Source organism: Haliotis cracherodii, unplaced genomic scaffold (genome assembly GCF_022045235.1).
Source record: "Haliotis cracherodii isolate W230 unplaced genomic scaffold, xgHalCrac1.p SCAF_3, whole genome shotgun sequence".
In the NCBI taxonomy this organism is placed as follows: domain Eukaryota; kingdom Metazoa; phylum Mollusca; class Gastropoda; order Lepetellida; family Haliotidae; genus Haliotis; species Haliotis cracherodii.
This window is the reverse complement of record NW_027266286.1, coordinates 72,503,434-72,525,202: the sequence shown is the minus strand read 5'-3', so window position 1 is coordinate 72,525,202 and position 21,769 is coordinate 72,503,434. Positions and strand designations below refer to the sequence as shown.

Sequence of the window (21,769 nt, the reverse complement as noted above, 5' to 3'; positions counted from 1 at the left end):
AGTCAGGACAGAATAGGCCCCTCATATCCCAATCTCATTGAACAAAGGTATTTCAGGGTGAGATCAAGTCATCAGTATGATTCTTTGCTAAAAAGGAGAGTCACTGTAGAATATGCCCCCCTTGCTTGTCACAAAAAAGACATTTGACTGTAATAGCAACAATGTGGATTTTTCGTTTGCTTCATCCAACACAAAACGCTAGGTGATACAGGTAAAACAATACTTTGTTTCCTCTACATCTAAACATTGTTATACCTTTCTTTTCAGCCTGATATGCTTAATGAGAAGTCTGAAATTAAAGAGATGGAGTCAATCAAAGAAGAATCAGAGTCGCCTCCCCCCACGGCCACACTCCCCCAGACAGGAAAGACGTTTGATGAAACTAAGCAGAGTTCTGATAAAACTTGACAGCATTCATTCAGCTTCGAGGAATGCTAACAGTATAGACTGTCACTTCTTTGAAGGCAAAGGACTGATCAATGGCATCTTGTACTACCTTGGAGCAGTAATAAACTTGCCACAGACAGTGGATGGGATAGTCCATTATGATAGTATGGGTATTTGTACTGAACATGAGGTTCAGTAGACTGGGAAGTAAAATGTTCTCTTGAAATACAGGATTGTCCCATTTCAGGAAAAAAAACCTGAACACCCCTCTTTACAATAGTGGACTCCAAGATGCAGAAGGGAGAAAGTGTCTGTTGTCATGGAGATGGATCAGGCATGTCTACAGCGTGTGGAATCCAGGATTTTTATCTCTGTACAATTTGAAACCAATGTGTAGTCATGCTTGATCACGTGACGGATCATGTGATGGATCATGTGACTGAGATTTCGCCATTCTTACCTCAAACCAAATTTGGCATGTTGGGATCCCGATACTGATGCTGCTCAACTCATGTGACGACTTTCAAGTGAAAGTATTTTTGGAATAATGCCGACACTCTTTTCAACAACCTAACCACGCCCATGTAGCTCCCAACACCACATTATTGACCACGCACTGATACTGACTCAGCCCCATCCTTGCTGCTTGTCTAGGAAACACTGACTGGAAATCATCTGAACTGACTATAGAGGTGCTAGACCCCCAAATTTGGTGTATTGGAATAAGTATGTACACATTGTCTCTGTATGATGAAATGACTGTTCTGTGTATATATTGTTTGTATTTTCTTCTACAGTGTTGTGTACATATTTGTCTAAGTCCTGTTAAACAAACACGTGGAATACTGGAATACTCTGGGTTTCCATGTGCACGATTTTATTTATATATGGAAAAAGATTTATGATGAATTTTTAACAAATGGTATATTTATTTTGGATCTGTCAGGCTTGTTGTCTTGTTGTCCTTGCTGTTATGAAGTCCGTAAGTCATCAGAACTAGCCTTGCAGGGTTGTTCCCCCTTGTTGAATTATTTGCTACTGTGATAGATGAGTTACCTCCCCTTGATCTCATGCTTCTCAACCCATTGCACCACCAAATTACTCTCAATATTCTAACCCTAGTAAGTCAGGGATATAAGACAATTAATCAGTGCAAACTAGAACGGAAGATTGTTAAAATATTAATAATTAAAATCTTCACATGACATAACTATCCCTCTCTCCCTGAGTGGTTTACTCATTCATGAGTAGAATGAAAAACAATTATCCAGCTTCTAAGATCAAAGTTATTAAAAAGTGAGGTCAAATCCTTGTTTACTCTGATCAAGGGGAGGCAACCCAGTCCACCAACTCTGATCATATTCACGTTTTGACTGTTAAGATTTCATATCCCTGTTGAGAAATATCGATAATGATGTAAAACATATTGAATAATGCCATATGACAGAGTCCAGACTAGTAAAGCAGGGTATGACTGATATGATGTATTATGTCTGTTATTAACGTTATTCATCAACATTACTTTGGATAATGGATAAACAGAACTGTGTTATATGATTTAAGTCAAGCAGGTTATTCAGTATAATGGTTTGAAGAGTTTGTCTGTTTCTTGCAATCAAGGTTTACCTGGGAAAGATGTTTTTCAATTTTGAGGGGCGATCGGGTAGCCTAGCGGTTAAAGTGTTCGCTTGTCATGCCGACGACCCGGGTTCGATTGCCAACATGGATACAATGTTTGAAGCCAATTTCTGGTGTCCCCTGCCGTGATATTGCTGGAATATTGCTAAGAGCGGCATAAAACCATACTCACTCACTCTTCAAATTTGTTCTCAAGGAAGGTAGTCTGGGTAACTTTGTTTAGAAGGTACCGTTACACTGTTTATTTTCAGTTTATTTTCTGAAGAAATTAGTTCCTAAGTGGTGACAACACAGAGTGACTGTGGATGTCTGCGTCTGTATTTCATGTATAAGAGCAGATAGTGACACATTATGTCCGTGTACACTGTCTATGTGCAACAAATGCCAGACATGGTTTATTTCCATAGTTTTAACATAACTCGTGTATTTGGTTTCACATCTATCAAACATTCTAGGATAAGTCTTGACGATGGAGTGAAGTCCCTGCTGTGATACCAATATTGTCTCATTGGCCAAGTATGATTGGAATAAACTTGCTCTATTTTTGTAATGAACAGTGCAGACACCTGGTAATTGTCTCCCTTACCACCATCATCAACTGAAACCATGGTACCCTCACGCTAACCTAAACCACCTGATGCCTCACCATCAGCACTCTCAAGCCAACCCCATTTCACCTCACCACACCTCACCACACATCACCACCTCGGGAACATGCTTCATGAGACCTTGTTTCAGAAGTGTCAGAAAGGGTCATGACAGACTCCCAAACAAAGCCAATGTAATTGTGTTTACAAACTTTGAGGTAGCCCTTAACTGTCAGGATGCCTGGTTTGGTGGAAAGAGTTCCTGCTCTCCTGACATATTTCTGGGTTTGAGCCTGTTATGTAAACTCTGTTGATCACTGGCAGGCAGTGGTATGTGAAGTCTAACTCTCATGTCAATAATTAAATATTACTAAGCAAACTTTCAACTCCCGTGGGAAGATATGTGTTGGGGTGGCCATGTGGTTTACTTGTTGGTACATCCGTGTTTGATTTCACATAGGTTCAACTTGTGAAGCTCCTCCTCTGTGGTGTTCCCTGTCCAATTGATGCGGGCAGCAGCACAGACCATGTCAAAATGAACACCCTGTACTGTGGATTTGTAAAACTCGACCTTTAGGGCTGAGGTGGTTTAGGTTAAACAAAACAATAGCATAATTACTTTAATATTCTTGTATATTGTACATAGCATAACCAACAGTTGTCTCCCCCTTGTACACTACAACCACCACTAGGCGGAGTATTGATTATGATGGGTGTATCAGGACTTGCTATGCCACTTCATCCAATAGGGGAGTGACCATTGATATTATTGGGGTGGAGCATCGGCTATTTTGGAAAGAAAGAATTTGTTCCAGAACTGGACAAAAATTGATTGTCAGTATCTCTAAGAAAATGCCCCCCTCAAAATATTTAAGAGTTGTGTTCGTGACTCTGTCCTCCACAATCTGGAGGTGCATACAGCTATTCTTATTCAGGTTTCCAAGTTATATGTTGAAATGGACTGATTTAAGTGTTTTAAGAACATTTGAAAGTTTTAAGTGGCAATGCATTCTAAATGCAGTTGTTGGATGTAGTATACATATATGTATATCTATTATTTTATATATATATATATGTGTGTGTGTGTGTGTGTGTGTGTGTGTGTGTGTGTAATGTAATGGTGTGAATGAATTTTATGAAGATGTGAAGAAGGTATTTACTCACTCACTCACTTCTGTCTCTGGTACTCAGTCTCGCCATGATAATGCAATACCTCAGAACCATATGCTAGTACCTGCACGGTGTTGATGCTGTGGGGCTTCCAGAGTGGACGGAGATGTGTCCTCTGTTTCTCTCTTGTCGGCAGTGCTGTTTGAGTTGTTGAATCATATGTTTAGGAATATTCAGTGCAAGCTGCTCAGGATAGATAGGGAAATCAAGGAAGTTTTGGTTGCCAAATTTGCAATCAGTTTTAGAAACATTAGTGTTATTTAGTTATGGGAAAGTGAGATTTCATATTGGTTCTGTGAAAACAGGCCCAGTTGATGTGCCATCTTGGTCAGGTGGCTGTCACCACCCCTGTACGCCGAGGTCACTGAGGTATCACACCTGTGTTGTCCAATGTCACTGAGATATCACACCTGTGTTGTCCAAGGTCACTGAGGTATCACACCTGTGTTGTCCAAGGTCACTGAGGTATCACACCTGTGTTGTCCAAGGTCACTGAGACATCACACCTGTGTTGTCCAAGGTCACTGAGGTATCACACCTGTGTTGTCCAAGGTCACTGAGGTATCACACCTGTGTTGTCCAAGGTCACTGAGGTATCACACCTGTGTTGTCCAAAGTCACTGAGGTATCACACCTGTTTTGTCCAAAGTCTAAGGTATCACACCTGTGTTGTCCAAGGTCACTGAGGTATCACACCTGTGTTGTCCAAAGTCTAAGGTATCACACCTGTGTTGTCCAAAGTCTAAGGAATCACATCTGTGTTATCCAAGGTCACTGAGGTATGACACCTGTGTTATCCAAGGCCTAAGGAATCACACCTGTGTTGTCCAAAGTCTCTAAGGAATCACACCTGTGTTATCCAAAGTCTAAGCATTCACACCTGTGTTATCCAAGGTCACTGTGGTATGACACCTGTGTTCTCCAAAGTCTAAGGAATCACTCCTGTGTTATCCAAAGTCTAAGGAATCACACCTGTGTTATCCAAAGTCTAAGGAATCACACCTGTGTTATCCAAAGTCTAAGGAATCACACCTGTGTTGTCCAAAGTCACTGTGGTACTGTATAATGGCAGTCAAGGTTCTTTGCCAATGGCTAGCAGCTCCCTTCGTCTGTCTGGGTAGTGGTCTAGTCTGGCAAACAGGTAATGGAAGTTGGAACAGTATTTACAAACATGCATTACATTCTTTAAATAGACATGGAAAATTGTTTTCAGAGAAGCTGTCACTGACATATGGCGGCACTAATATCTCCATGGCAACCCTTGGTTGTTGACCAATCAAGAAGGAGCGTCAGGATTGTAGTTCCCATTTTCAGAGATTAATGAATCTTGTTTGAGTTTGTAATAATTGTCTTTAACAGATTAGTGTAGCATTTTATTGAAAGTTTTAATGAAGATTCCACAGAAATAACACACACACCATGGAACATGCAGACAGAATATTTGTTGCCTTCTTGGTAAACCAACATTCAAATTATAGAAAAGCAAAGGTTTGTAGTAATGTAGTTTTAGATAATAGGTATTTGCTGCTTGTTTAGGATCAGCATGGTTATCCATCCTGTCTCAACTCATGGTTGCACCCCTAGATTCTAACAGTTTATACAATTACTAATTTGGAAGTCGCAATGATGGGAAAAAAAGTCCTTGTTTTGAAAAACTTGAAAATTGGGAAGATATTATCACATTGATGTCATTGAAGAAATGATATCAGAAACTAATGCTAGGGATTTAAGTGTAATTAGGTTTCAAATTATGTGGGGTATTTAAGGAAAATTTGAGCACATGATTAATCAGTTTCTTTTCTTGGTGTGTATTTTTTCCAAATACTTGGTGATTATGGGTGATTATGAGCATGGGTAGATTTGGATGTATTTGGTATGGAGGCAGATATCTCTAGTATTATGTTGTTGATTTGTTCAGTTCAAGTTTGTATGTTTAGAAAGTGTAATGTATTAGGCATAGCAGTAGTTCTCCACAATTAGCATTACTGCAGTATGCAAGAATGATATAGAACTGTTACTATGGAAATAGATTCTCTTTTTTTCTTGTTTTTGTATTCTGTTTTAAATGCTTATAGAATTAAAGCTAGGTTAACATTAGGTTAATAATTGATTGAAGCATACGTAAAATGATGTATCTTCAGATTCTTTTATTATTGATTTAGGCTGAGCAGAATGTTGTCCATTCCCACACTGGCCAGTGGTTCTTTTGCCTTACATTAAGACATTAAATAAACATGGCAGACAAAGAGATGTACAGTGTAATGTATGTATGCAATCGTGACCAAGGTTGTTGACATTCTGGAATGGATGTAGGGGTAGAATAGGTCCCCAGTATCCCATGCTTGTAAAAGCAATCTACTGAAGTTTGGCTTGTCAGACTTGGTGACATGGCTGATTCCATGTCATGGTACCACTGGATTGTTCTCTTTGAGACTGGCTGTCTTGTCGGACTTGATTGTTTGCAGACAGCAGTGAATTTGCTGGAATATTGTTGAGTGTCGTGTTCAACACTCACTCACTCTAGTCAGAGCCTGTTGTAGCCCTTGCCAAAATGCTTGGTCTCGAGTCACGAGTCACGTAGTGGTTGTTAAGCTGTAGGCTAACTCGTCTGACTAGAACACAGACACAACATGGTGGAGATGAGCTGATGGACAAGCTACAACTCCTGCAGCTCCGACACTTGGTGCTGTCAACAATGTAACTTATAACTTGAATAAAAGACAGTATTAACAAATTTAAGACAAAGTATGATGATTATAACACTCAAACCTTGAAGGAGCACCTTTTCTTTCTTAGAACTACAGTAATGTGAAAGAATCAATTATCCTTAAACTTTTTGAGTAGTATCTATTCATTTGTGCGACGCCCCTTTGGTAGTATTGTCTGATAGGCATTACTCAGAAGTTGACGGATGACGAAGTAGACACATTTTATGGATAACAACTTCTTTAATATTGTAAAGGCGACGTTTCAGTATAGATCCTATAGGTCATGCTTGACAATGGTATAAGGATCTTTACCGAAACGTCACCTTTACAATATTAAAGAAGTTGTTATCCATAAAATGTGTCTACTTTCCCATTTGGTAGATTTGGATATTTGATGGTTTTTGTGTTAATTGTGTAATATATGAAAGTGATGAATGGCATGGTCAATTGGCTGCTGTAACACCCTTTCCTTGTCACAGCTTAATATTTAACATCAAACAGTGTTGTTTTGATAATTGGCTTGATTAAAATAGATTTTGAAATCCCATTTTTACATTTAAGGAGTGTAAACTTGGATGTTTTCGTTTGCCTCGAAGTAAGTTTTTATGACAAAAGGACACATCAGTCTCTTTTTCAAAATAAAAAATCAAAGTTTCCTAGCATTTAAGACACATGCTGATGCACTAACCTTTCCATTTTGACATATATTTTAGATACAAAACATCATCCATTTTAACTTTGAATTTCATTTGTAAACTTCTCGCCATATTTAGAGTCATCTTTTTATGTGTTGTCTTTTAGTTAGATAACGGATTGTCTTTGTTCAAGGGGAATAACTCTTGTTTTCACCCAAGGGAAACACTTCAGTGAACGACTATGAATAATGCAAAATGTTTAGGTGATGTTGAAACTATGTTATTGCTAAGTGTTCCATCTGTTTTTTTCATGCATTTTGTGTAATACGTGTATGGATTCCTTAGTACATGTAGTTCTCTTATTGGGTGCCTCTGTTAGCTGCAACCACCTAATCAGGTACCCCCGAACACCTTGTAACATCTCTCTCCCCCTGTTTGATGGTGTTACTAATACAGGTCTACAAGGTATGTATATTTAATGTTTGATTTGTTTTAACATTTCTGTATCAATGGGTGTACAATTCAGACCAACATGTATCTTGTCAGTCCTTTTGACAAGTGTTGCAATGCTCAAGATGATGAAGACTGGACTATTATTTAGCACTAGACCTGGTATAAGCTGTCAGGCTCGTTAGCCACAAGAGCTGGGAACATGCACCTGGTTTCCACAGACACATGAAGTCACTGCAATGTACTGTTTTCAAAGCTTACCAGTAAATGCTCAATAAAACATAGGAAGTGATGTTCTGGTTGTTTTGTATTTATGTAGTCTGTCAGACAGACCCTGCAACAAATATACCCAGTACAGCCCATGCAAGTCTATAACAGCGAGCAAGTCTAGATTACTGTCAGACAGACCCTGCAACAAATATACCCTGTACAGCCCATGCAAGTCTATAACAGCGATCAAGTCTAGATTACCGTCAGGCAGACCCTGCAACAAATATACCCAGTACAGACCATGCAAGTCTATAACAGCGAGCAAGTCTAGATTACTGTCATACAGACCCTACAACAAATATACCCAGTACAGCCCATGCAAGTCTATAACAGCGAGCAAGTCTAGATTACTGTCAGACAGACCCTGCAACAAATATACCCAGCACAGCCCATGCAAGTCTATAACAGCGAGCAAGTCTAGATTACTGTCATACAGACCCTGCAACAAATATACCCAATACAGCCCATGCAAGTCTATAACAGCGAGCAAGTCTAGATTACTGTCATACAGACCCTGCAACAAATATACCCAGTACAGCCCATGCGAGTCTATAACAGTGAGCAGTCTAGATTACTGTCATACAGACCCTGCAACAAATATACCCATTACAGCCCATGCAAGTCTATAACAGCGAGCAAGTCTAGATTACTGTCAGACAGACCCTGCAACAAATATACCCATTACAGCCCATGCAAGTCTATAACAGCGAGCAAGTCTAGATTACTGTCAGACAGACCCTGCAACAAATATACCCATTACAGCCCATGCAAGTCTATAACAGCGAGCAAGTCTAGATTACTGTCAGACAGACCCTGCAACAAATATACCCATTACAGCCCATGCAAGTCTATAACAGCGAGCAAGTCTAGATTACTGTCAGACAGACCCTGCAACAAATATACCCAGTACAGCCCATGCAAGTCTATAACAGCGAGCAAGTCTAGATTACTGTCAGACAGACCCTGCAACAAATATACCCAGTCAAGTCAAAGATATGTGTTGCATGTCAGGCCTCCGGCCCATATACAAGAGAGTAACAAATAAGTTAGTAGTTTACATATTTGGATATATACTCATGTTTAACAATTTGTTTCTGAGGGAAATTGCATTTTTAACATATATAGCCACTTTTAATATGACAGCAGCATCTTTTGAAGAAAGAAGAGAAATAAAAGCAGGTACAGGATAATTTGACAGAATAGCGTTCTGGTATAGACTTTCTTCTTGGGTCACAATAATAAAGACAGACAAAAGTAAAATGAATTTCATTTTCTATAGCTGAATGACATAATGGGCACAGCCTCTTTGACTTTTCAGTGGACATTTTTCTTCCTTCATTTATCATGATATTAAACAAACTGAGCCTAAATTGAGTAAATGGACGTCGAAGGATTCGTGATGTTAATGTTGGTTAGTATTGTTTTTGGTTGAATAAGACTCGTGAAGGTTCTGTACAAGTCATATCTTGAACTGATTTCTAGAGTGGAATGCCATTCCTGATAAAACATATTTAAAGATTGTTCACGAAATTGTTTCAAAAAGAGTTTAACATCACCAACTGTTTGGTTTAACCATACAAAGCTGTAGCCTTGAGAAAACAAAAGGTTTCTAATATGTGATGCACATGTTACTTTGCCCATGTCATCTAAATGTACAAGCATATTATAAGCAAGTTTGGGGATTCGGCATTCATGCATTCCAAGAATATTATACCAGTATTTCAAGCATCTAATTTGGTAAGTGATATATAACAGGTATCTGCCACACTCGCCATAGACCATACAATTGGGTGTTGATGGACCAACGGATAAGAATGTTTTACAGGCTTAAATATGTAGCTTTTCAAGACAATTGTTTCGCTGAAATCCCCATATTTCTGATCAATATAACAGGATTGGTTGAATTTGGGCATCAAATAATTTAAAAAATATATTCGGTGTTAAATCTCCTACTTTCTGCGAGACAGACATTACATTGATTAAGGCCTTCTTTGCACGTGATGTTAAGACCGAGACATTTCTTGAAGTTCATTGTATGGGTAAACATTACACCAAGATATGTATAATGGCTCAGAACATTAACACATTTACTATCGAAAATATATCTTTCATTCAGTGACACCTGACCCCACCTTTCTGAAAATGACAATATTTGTTTTAGCATGGTTAACTGATAATTTCCACTCTCTGGAGTAACATTCTAAAATGTTAAGTTTTTCGTATCCAAAAACAGAATCTGAAACTAAAATGACATCATCGGCAAAAAGAAGCATCAACATTTCTATTGCATTTGGGAACAATTGAATACCATGTCTACCCTTAGCCATAATTTCATAATATAATTCACTAATAAAAGATGAGAACACTATCGGGCTCAAGATACAGCCTTGTCGTAAGCCAACAGGACAGTCAACGAAATCGGTTACATCGTCACCACATCGTACACATGATTTGATATTAGAATACATAGCTTTTAATATAGAGTGCATTTTCCCATGGAGGCCAATAGTTCTTAAACAGTGCCATCGTTTATCGCGATCAACGGATTCAAAAGCTTTTTTTTAAATCGACAAGGGGCTACATACACTTTGTGTTTACGACGTGATAGGCATTTTTGGATTATTGCATATAATGTGAAATAATGCCCATGCAAGTCTCATAACAGTGAGCAAGTCTAGATTACAGCAGTTTCAGGTCTTAAAATGAAGAATCTCTGGGCTCCTTTTGGTCATATTTTATTTAGATAATTTGACAACTCTTTTTCTGTAAGATATGTTCATTTCAGAGACTAGATTTTAGTCTCATAGTAATGGTTCACAAAGTCTGTATATAGTCCCACTGGCTTCTCAACAATATGACGCCCAAAATGTAGTGTTGTTATAGATATTGTCTCTGCGTTTGAGAATATTGACTATCAGATTGATGGGCTCGCTGATTTGGTTGCTTGTGGTCATATACCTGGAATATTAACTGTTAGATTGATGGGCTCACTGATTTGGTTGCTTGTGGTTATACACCTGGAATATTAACTGTCAGATTGATGGGCTCACTGATTTGGTTGCTTGTGGTTATATACCTGGAATATTAACTGTTAGATTGATGGGCTCGCTGATTTGGTTGTTTGTGGTCATATACCTGGAATATTAACTGTCAGATTGATGGGCTCGCTGATTTGGTTGCTTGTGGTCATATACCTGGAATATTAACTGTCAGATTGATGGGCTCGCTGATTTGGTTGCTTGTGGTCATATACCTTGAATATTAACTGTCAGATTGATGGGCTCGCTGATTTGGTTGCTTGTGGTCATATACCTGGAATATTAACTGTTAGATTGATGGGCTCGCTGATTTGGTTGCTTGTGGTCATATACCTGGAATATTAACTGTCAGATTGATGGGCTCGCTGATTTGGTTGCTTGTGGTCATATACCTTGAATATTAACTGTCAGATTGATGGGCTCGCTGGTTGGTTCTTTGTTTACTATTGTAAGCACCACTACACTAATTATTTAATCAAAGAACACAAATACCGCCACAATAAGGCCAATATGTTGACTGAGGAAGAAATCCGCCAAGTCCACGCATCAGTACCATCAACGTTTGGCTTGACTCTTAACCCGAAGGCCGGTGTGGTAGCATAGTGGTTAAAGCGTTATCTCGTCACGCAGAAGACCCGGGTTCGATTCCCCACATGGGTACAATGTATGAAGCCTATTTCTGGTGTCCCCCGCCGTGATATTGCTGGAATATTGCTAAAAGCGGTGTAAAATCAATACTCACTCACTCACTAAACCCTGAAGACATGTCCAATTCTTTGGATTACAAAGTTCCATTCACATCCATATAATGAGAGATATGTTGCTTGGTCCAGCAAATGTCCTACCAAATCCCTGTCTCAAAGATTAACCAGAATCCTTAATACACACAGGAAGGACTTTCTTCATATTCACAGAAAGTGTTTCAGACAAGTGAAAGTAATACCATGTATATTCTCAAAAACTCAAAAGCTTTGAATGAAATTCTTGACTTTTTCGACTTTATAGACTACTACCCAACACGACAAGCGTAAGGGAAAACGTCAGTCCTTGAGCAATTTATTCCTAAACGGGGTGACCATAGAATATAGTTACTTACCTATCTACAGTGGTTCGGGACAATTTTTCAAAAATGAAACCAAATGCCATCTGAAGTTTACTGAGAACACTATATGAAATGCTGGACGTCTTCACTGATAACGTCTCTAGAAGTTTGGGGATAAGACATTTAGGCGCAAAGAAGCCGTCCCTATAGGCACCAAGTTTTCAATTTCTAACTTGAAATTTCAAGATACTAGCTTCAAATTTCAAGATACTAGCTTCAAATTTCAAGATACTAGCTTCAAATTTCAAGATACTAGCTTCAAATTTCAAAATACATAAATTGAAATTTCAAGATACTAACTTGACATAGTATCTTTAAATCCAAGATAAAAAGAAAAAAACAAATGGCCCTAAAGGCTTCCGTAGTAGCCACTTTACTGATCTCACAATTTTTAGCAAGCTGTCGCACTGTATAAATATGAGTTGCACGATTTTAAAGCTGGTTATTATTTTGATTTTGAGCATTTCGTGTTTAACATCATAATTTAAAGTTGAAAAGGAACAATATGGTCTCGTGTCTCTAAGAGGGCTCAGGGTAGTTGAACAGGCACGTAAAACATTAAAAGTGGTTGTCACAATGTTCATTAGGCTTCCTATTGATAGACGTATTTAGTTACAAATGGGACGGTCGGGTAGTCTAGTGGTTAAAGCGTTCGCTCGTCACGCCGAAGACCCGGTATCGATTCCCGACATGGGTACAATGTGTGAAGCCCATTTCTGGTGTCCCCCGCCGTGATATTCCTGGAATATTGCTAAAGGCGGCGTAAAACCATACTCACTCACTCACAAATAGATATTATAAGTTGTAGGAGGATCACGAGGGGGTTTTATGCGTCCCCGGTTTTATACTACGAGCCGGAGGCGACTGTTGAGTATATTCTAAGATGCAAGACATATGTAAATTCCAAAATTATTCCTGAGGAATCTTGCCTTAAGACACTTGAAGTCAATCGCGCAGTCTGATTGGTTTGTCGTATTTCGCACCTAACATTCATCGACAGGGAGACGAGTCTTCTTGCAGGTTACGGAGGCGAATGGTGACGAATGCCTCCAAGGCGGGTTGTACAGTATTTTATCAAGATCACGTGGGCCAATCAGATCTCATCATTCTGACATGCAGGTGTGATAACACATGTTGATCTGGCGTCTTATGATTAACATGTATAGCTTCGAGTAAATATCTCCTTGTTGATCGGGCGATTAAACAGACAATTCAGTTAATTAAACGACTTGTTGAATGTCATGGCACTGCTGTCTTAATAAATACTGAAGTGCAAGTGCAAATAAACTCTTTTCATCAAAGAAATTCCAATATAAGATATGTAAGTATTTCTTCACTATAATAGAACAGAGATCGTAGCCCCTCTCATGTGTATTTCCTAAACGTGCCTAGAACATCACCTGAAACTTTTGTTCCGATTTAAACACACACACAAATTTCAAATTTATGTTGATACTGACAGCATCCCATTATAAGAGACGGAAATATATATGTTCAAATTAAACATATGCAATGTTAGCTGTACATTCAGATAAATTGCTCCCCGATCAAATTCTCTTTTACCTGCCGTTGTATGTAATGTATCCCCCTGTGGTATATAGGGTCGATTGACATCAAATACATCAAATCGTGTACCATGTGAACGCCATCTGTGGTAATCTTAAAAATATTAACATGATATGATATAATACGGTCGAAGTAGTACGCATGGCATAAACCTGAATTTGTGTATAAACGCGTCCATGGACATAACTGTCAAGTACTAGCAAGATGCCTTGCAAAAAAACAACAAAAAATGTCTTGCAGTATGTCACAACCCCATCCAGTGCATATGTCAGTGGCTGTTATATGTGTCCACTTCATGAGAGTTTGTTCATCGCACTCAGCAATATTCCAGCTATATGACGGCGGTCTATAAATAATCGATTGAGATCATGAGCAGTGACTTACGTCATGAGCATCGATCCACGCAATTGGGATACGATGACATCTATCAGCCGAGCCTGACCACCCGATCCCATTAGTCGTCTCTTACGACAAGTATAGTCGCTTTTTACGGTAAGTATAGGTTGCTGAACATGAATTCTAACCCGGATGTTCACGGGTCAATTCATGCGAGAAATGGTGTCACGAGTAGCCCAGTAGTATAAGGTGCCGCAATTCGCTATGTAGAGATAAGTCCCTTAGCCGTACCGGGATTCTGTGACATCTGGTTCGAATTCAAGATTCACAATTCTAATAGGAGGCTCTCAGATACCATTCTGTACATCCATCAATGACTTCCCAATGAACATCCCCGTTAGAACTCATCTTCGGCAACACATGCCTTGTCGTAAGGGGCGACTGACGGGATCGGGTGGTCAAGCTCGCTGACTTTGTTCATGCACCATAATGCATCGTATCCCCAGATCGATACTCATGATGTCAGTCACTGGATAATCTAGATAAGACCATCCAGTGATCGACACCATGAGCATCGATCCAATTGGAATGAGATTACATGCATCAAAATGGTCAGCGAGCCTGACCACCCGTTCCCGTTAGTCGCCTCTTACGACAAGCATAGTCACCTCTTACGACAAGCATAGTCGCCTCTTCCGGCAAGCATAGTCGCCATTAACGGTAAGCACGGGTTGCTGAAGATTTGTTCTACCCTTGATCTTCACGGGTCAGCCACCCTGAAAGACATCCAACAGGTTCCTCTTCACTGTTGGTCCATTTTATCACATGCTTCATCATTATTGTGTACATATTAAAATAGAAAATGCAGCAAAGAGGGTTTGGGTGATCCTGGCACAGTCAGGCCAGTTAGGCTCATCATCAGCTCAGGGTCCTTGCCCCCTCCACAACGCAACCCAGACAGCGAATGGAACTTCTCACAGGAAGCGCTGCCTTGTCAAACACACCCAGAACTTTTCGGAGAATGTGAAGACTCCCCAACACTGCAGCCTTTTGCATTACCCAGATTGTCAGAAGGGCTGTATTCCTGGCAACAAACCCGGGTACTCTCCCAGTGCCAGTCAACAGGTTGGTGGGTGCCAAACCTAAGGCATCGAGAACAATGGGAAGTCGGTCAACTTGGTACTTGGGATGCAAGCGTTACATTTCGAAAGCGAGGTCCGCATATTTGCCATGTTTTTCCTGAATCTTGTCAATCACATTAGTGTCAAAGGGGACAGAAAATTCAATGATATAAATGATTTCATTGGATTGGTCAAAAAGGACAAAATCGGGTTTGTTGGCCTGGATAGGTCTGAGGCTGTATATGGGCCTATTCCAAAGAATTTTGTATTTATCATTTTCCATGACCCTCTTACACATTCCGGGTCGTACCACTAACTCATTCATCACGTTGAGTTAACATAACGCCAACATAGGGCCTCTTGCTCGGATGGCGTCAGCTCGTTTACGGCTGTGTGAAGTCTGTGCAGACGTAACACATTAACGTGTGTTGCGGCGTACGTTGCGGTGAGTGTCCTGTTTGGAAGGTGAAGGACGCAGTTGTGAGGTGAAATGGGGCCTCACGTCGCGTTCAGGATTGTTGCACTTATAACGACGTGCGTGCGTGGTTGCGTGGTTGCGTCCGTGCATGCGTGCGTGTGTGTTTATAGTCGTAGCCCACTGAGATACCATGCCGCAGTTTAATATGATTATTAATATATTTAATAATACCCCACTCAGACACAGTATACGGACTCTGAGCCGACCAAGGTATTTTGGTCTGACACGGCCGGGCTCGAATGTAATAAAAACTGCGGTAAAATGTAATAACTGCACAGTTTTGATTACATTTTACCGCAGTTTATTACAGTTTACCGCGTTATTGCAATTGACCTCGTAACGAACCTGTAACACGTTCCATGATTTGTAGGTTCCATTGCTTTATAGTTGCCCAAAGAAAAGAAGAATGCAAATTTCAAAGGTCATCGACATCAACTCTGTCAAAGACAATATACCTGTTGTGTGACACTTTCTTGGAACTCGTAGGCTTTATTTTCTTGTAGTTTTGCAACATGGATACTAATATTTTTAAGGACTGAAGGTATGGACACAGTTGTCATTCGTTAAGAGAGTAAGACATTACACCAGCAGTATGTATGACATTGTGTTGGATACGTATTGCTTGGTTCATATAGTCGTAACATTCAAGCAATACCCTAATACAACAATGAAGACCGTCATCTAATTTATTATCACAGGCAGTTCAAATACAACGTCATTGGTAACTTTGCTGAGTGCGGTGTTAAACAAAAATAAAAAAACTCCACACGTCGATATCAGCCAAGATTTTCAGCGATCCGGTCAGTGTTGCCCACCTCTGAGGTACGTCTTCGTGCGCATGAACACACAACTACTTGATAAGTTGTAAACATTTATGTATAAAAACAACTATTTTCCCAAGCTTTAGGATTCCCTATCTGTATAAGGGTAACACAATTTCCACTCATTACAAAAAAAGAATTCTTATAACTGATTCTCTTCAGTTGGTTACTTAACGCCGCACTCATCAATATTCCAACTGTATGACGGCGGTCTGTAACTATCTTGATAAGTCAATTCAGTGAATGAGAACATATTTACGCAACTGGGGTACGATGGCATGCATCAACCAAGTCAGCGAGCCTGACCGCTTGATCCCGTTAGTCGCCTCTTTCGACAAGCGTGGGTTGTGAAGACCAATTGTAACCCGGATGTTCACGGGGTACAAGCATGGGTTGCTGAAGACCAATTGTAACCCGGATGTTCACGGGTCTTCTCTTCAGGGTGACAGCTGAAGATGTTCTCTTTGTTATATTATTTTCATGTATTCTCCATCCTCGATTACCCAGTGCATTGTCTCTCCGTGGTATCATGATTGTTACCCTGGCCCTAGTCGTCACCACAGCTCCACTTTAGTTCGATTGAAATAACTAAATAATGGGCGACATAAGAACACCCAGGAAACGAAAATCACTGTACCCTCGTGGTGCCACTTTGTGGTAGACACAGAGGCAAATATACCAATTTTAGTTATATCCACACAAATGACATCCTTTCAGTAGGGTACTGTTTTTAACATCAGTGAAGGCAACAGAGCCGTCGGCCGAGTACATGGAACGTCTGCTAGCACAATCAATCCAACCACACGCATAGTTCTTTGGCCGCATGTGATTGGCGTTTACCAAGTTATGATTACACCAAGTATTGGCACTTTTACCGGACTCAAAAATACCTTCTTTTGTCGTCATATGAACTGCAGTCACGGTCTTCGTGACGTCATAAAGGGTCACATTATTCGCTCGCGCATATGCCACAATCCACATTCCGAATCCTACTCGTCCAATGACAATCTCTGGTACGCGATCCCACGGAAACAGGTGATTGGTGAAGAAGAAGTCAGAAGAACCCTCTCCGGGGTAGCGTCCACGTGCTGCGTGACCTTTTACCTGGCTGACGTCAGTGACAGTGACGTTGTCCTTCATGTCCACGTTCGTCCTTTTTCCCAACACCATCACAGGCCGTGACCTCAATACATCACTTTCCTGTTTAACAAGTGCCTGCATTGTGGTAAGCAGGCCATCGTCAAAGACCAGATCACCGTTTGCAAAGCCAAATAGGTCTGCGGTTCCTTTATACTGTGCGATAATGTCATTGAACATGCCTCTCAGAGTGGGCATGCTGGTATTGCCACACCCTGTCTCCCCCACCCCCCTCACCTGCCACCCAGACTTCTCAGCGTTCAGCCTTGCATCCGGGTCGTCCGTCAGCAACACTGGTTTGATGTGCGTCAGCCAGGTCCGCCATGTTCCAAGCACACTACGCTGCACGTGCTCCTTCCCCTTTTTGTTAATCCACGTGGAGAAAAGCACGAGCAAGACATGCTCCGAGGTACCTGAGATTGTCCGGGCTTTGTCCTGCTCTCCGGACTGTGGACTTCCGTCTCGGTGTTCGTTCTTATGTGTGTCGACCAGCAACGTGGTATTTTGTTTCAGGGGCTTATTTCTGCTTGAAGCAATGTACAAAACAGTTGTTATCACACATGCCAACCACAACATGGCGACAAGCTTTGACCTGGTGATATATCCAAGCATACTTGCTTTCTTGACTGACTGGACTAAAGAGACGTCTGTTGAAGTTATCCTGCTGGGCTATGATATCCAGGCAACCAGCTGAAACAGTAGGAACGGATTGTGTAAGACTAACTTTGACTTTCATGACTGATGGTACAAGGTCACCTGGCCACCTCGGCATTGTATTGTTGTGAACCAGACAGATATTGTATAGGAAATGACAACTGCAGATGAATTCATGAGTTAGTGAGTGAGTTGGGTTTTACGCCCTTTAAACATTATTTCAGCAATGGGCAAAATATTCAATCATTTTAACGAGCTGGGAATAAACAACTGTAGAGCCATGTTGTTCTGTGCTAAAAGTTACAGACCGCCGTCGTATAGCGGGGATATTTATGACTGCGGTGTTAACAACAACCAAAGCAACACGTCTGTCGCCATGTCTGGGTGCCACTACATCTGTATTTATCATAACTTAACATCTAACCAATAGTGTTATAGGTCATTGTAATTCCCATATGGCATACATCCCCTGTTATCCAGTGTACTATAGGCTTGCCGTGTTCTATCGTGATAAATCGTGTGTCTGAAAGGTATTATTAACGTTATCCTGTGTATAAAATATATGAGAGGACCGGCGCCAGGCAATAAATACTTATTTTTATGAAATTGTGTGAATTGCGGTTTTTACAGGTAGGGCAGGACAGTCTTTCAATTTTTGCGAACACCTGTTGTCATCGAGTTTCTGTGGTCCATTCACATAGTTTTCACAGCTATTTTGCCCTCATGGAATCTGTTTCGGCGGAATATCAAGACTTGTATTGGCGTTTTACATTTACTATTGACATATTCAGGTCAAAACGAAGAGAAAGAGAATATTGCACAAAAGATGCCATACTTTTAATTCTTATGTATTTGCATTCACAGAAAAGTAGAAAATCCAATGCTTGGATGTAAACTGCCGGGCAAACATCCGTAACAAATACATCACCATCGAATCACCATTTCTTGATTGGTTCAGTTTTAGTATACATGGGTGTATACTTTCTTTTGACCTGCAGTTTATGTGATAGTCAAATACCATCACAGCGACAAACATAAGTGTACTCCATACCGTGTATGTGTCGTTCTACTTAGGGACCGACCATTTGGTATCCTGGGGGCTGGGGTTTTACCGAAAAAAAACTAAATTGTTCCAAACAATTCTTGAAAAACATAATTAAGCTTCTGACTGCTGAATAAAAACATTGCCTGCGACAAAAAGTACACTGTCGCAACGTGTTTTTCTTTTAAAAACTTCAGACTCCTAACTTATAACAAAAACCTAATTAAAATATACGTGGTAATATAAAATCTAGATACAAAATCCATCCCCCTCACCGCAAACTAACTGCATGTCAGTATCATCAGTTCAATAAAGCTAATAAATACACTGAAACAACATTAGTAAAACAACATATGCAATATGGTACTTACACGACATTAGACACGGGCCTCGTTCAAGGAATGTATCAACTAATTCATTGTAAAACGTGTACAGTACCACATCTATTAGTGAACAACTGCCGGGCAATAGAAAGTATCTACATGATCTTACCATGATTGGGGGTGGCTTAAAATGAAACAAATAGGAGTAGTTAGTAATCACAGCGCTAGGAAACACATGATACAATCACTGTCCAGTGAGGGCGTTCCAGCCCACCAAATAATTCAAGTGTCTAGGCACAAGGATATACATTGATTTCTATAAACACATATTCACGAATCACTGAAAATCAACACCGTGGTATATTCAGTATTTTGTCCAATACCAGTGCACGCAATGACCCCGTCCAGCCACTTTCGGATTCCGCTAGGCCTATGTCAGTCAGTGGCATCCCAACCGTTGAACGAACTTCCAAATGGCATGTTGTTCCTGTATCAGACACGTCATCATCATCATCATCACCATCATCATCATCCATTTGTATTGCGCTTTTCCATGCTGGATAATAAAGCCCAAACCACACCATTCTTACCCCGGTCTGTGGATCAGTGTACAACAGTGTACAGCCCAAGCTGCCTGTCAGGAATTGCTGTTATTGATCTTGTCACTTCTTTGGTAAACACGTCCCATATTAAATTCTGGAAACCCAATAGTCCAGAAACTCTACGGTTTTTGCCCAGTCTCGGTCAAAGTTATCTATAAAATTAAACATACTGTTTTCATGGGAACATACTAAGGAAGAAAAAGGAAAAAGAAATGTTCAAAAACTCTATGATTTACACTATGTCACCCATGGGCGAAGAGTGGCCCATGGGTGTGTATATGTTCCTTTACTCAAAACTTTTGTTTTTGTTTCGCAAATACATAAATATATTTCTTTCAAGTATCATGACACAAAATTTAACTCATTTTAACGTAATTCAACGATTTTATAGCCATATTGAAATATTTCGCATATGGGCGAGAATATTTTCCTTTGTTCAAAACTCATGTTTTTGTTTCGCAAATGCATACAGGTGTTCTTACAAGTTTCATGACACTTAAAGTAACTAATTTTAACTAAATTCAACTATTTTATAGTTTATATGACATTTCAGGTCATTACCATCATCTAATACACAAGAGATGATACCAAGACATATTTAATTCGATTTTATGGTCTATGCGGTCTTACAATTGATTTTATTAGTCTTTAAATCTTATGTCTAGTGCATATTTTCACAAACAGGGACGTTAGCTGATATAAGGAATGTAGCATCCAGTTGATGACTGTATACGACATACGTTAGTCTGTTAACGAACTTTTTACAATTAATATTTTGAATAAGCCGTTTATACGCCAGTTGTGACAGGGATGATGGTATGGTAGCTGTAGCAGACAGATTGACAGCCGTTGTTACGTGCGTCACAAGGTTATTAGTACGGCATTGGCCTTGTTGATTGTTACTTTGAGGATTTCTGTGGCCGGTGGCGGACGTAATTCAAACTCCTTCCACACTGACACCGCATTAAAGATATTTGTGTACCGATTACATAACTCTTACTGACAGGGTGAACGGACGACACTGTGTAAATTGGGCGGCACCTTTGATATCGCCTCACAACATGCTTTTAATGAATGAGCCATTAAACGATGATGGACACGAAAACAAAAGTTTTGGAAAAAGGAAAACATCGCGGTTCAAGACTATTGCACTTATGTAGCGACGTGGATTCACGTGTGTGTGTGTGTGTGTGTGTGTGTGTGTGTGTGTGTGTGTGTGTGTGTGTGTGTGTGTGTGTGTGTGTGTGTGTGTGTGTGTGTGTGTGTGTTTGTTATGTGTGTGAGTATAGTTTTACGCCAATATTCCAGCAATATCATTACGGGGGACACTCAGAAATGAGCTTCACGCTTTGTGCCTCGTCGCGTGACGCGCCAACGCTTTGACCACTAGGCTATCCCACCTCTCTTAAGATGATGTAAATATAAAACAACATAAAATACAGAATATGGCATGTCGAATACTACAATACTGTCAGAAGTAGAAATAAATTGCCTGAAAACAGTAATGTTAATAGCGACTTTAACCAACAGAATAACATAATCTTACCTTATGACAGAGACGTCTTTATTCCGGGACAGAGTAGACGATCTACCCCTGGACGTAATATGCACATACAGATATAGAGATGTTCTGATATGGAACTAGAGATGCGGCATTTTCTTATGATGTAATTTCAAACTGTTATCGAAATCAACGCATGCATA

The 21,769-nt window shown here is 40.1% G+C and overlaps 2 protein-coding genes across 6 annotated transcripts in view; one reads left to right on the top strand and one right to left on the bottom strand.

The window, feature by feature from the left end:
- Nucleotides 1-7,867, top strand: part of LOC139475104 (cGMP-inhibited 3',5'-cyclic phosphodiesterase 3A-like) — a 201,803-nt gene extending 193,936 nt beyond the window's left edge. For all 5 annotated transcript variants that reach the window (XM_071258352.1, XM_071258351.1, XM_071258350.1 and 2 more), the window contains one exon: nt 268-7,867. In XM_071258352.1, coding sequence (XP_071114453.1) covers nt 268-408 — 141 coding nt within the window. In that variant the 3' untranslated portion in view covers nt 409-7,867. The remainder of the gene's footprint in view (nt 1-267) is intronic.
- A 9,009-nt stretch (nt 7,868-16,876) lies between these two features.
- Nucleotides 16,877-18,056, bottom strand: LOC139476002 (uncharacterized). The gene has a single exon (XM_071259225.1). The coding sequence runs from the start codon at nt 18,054-18,056 to the stop codon at nt 16,992-16,994; it is 1,065 nt and encodes a 354-aa protein (XP_071115326.1). The 3' UTR covers nt 16,877-16,991.
- Between the last annotated feature and the right edge of the window lie 3,713 nt (nt 18,057-21,769).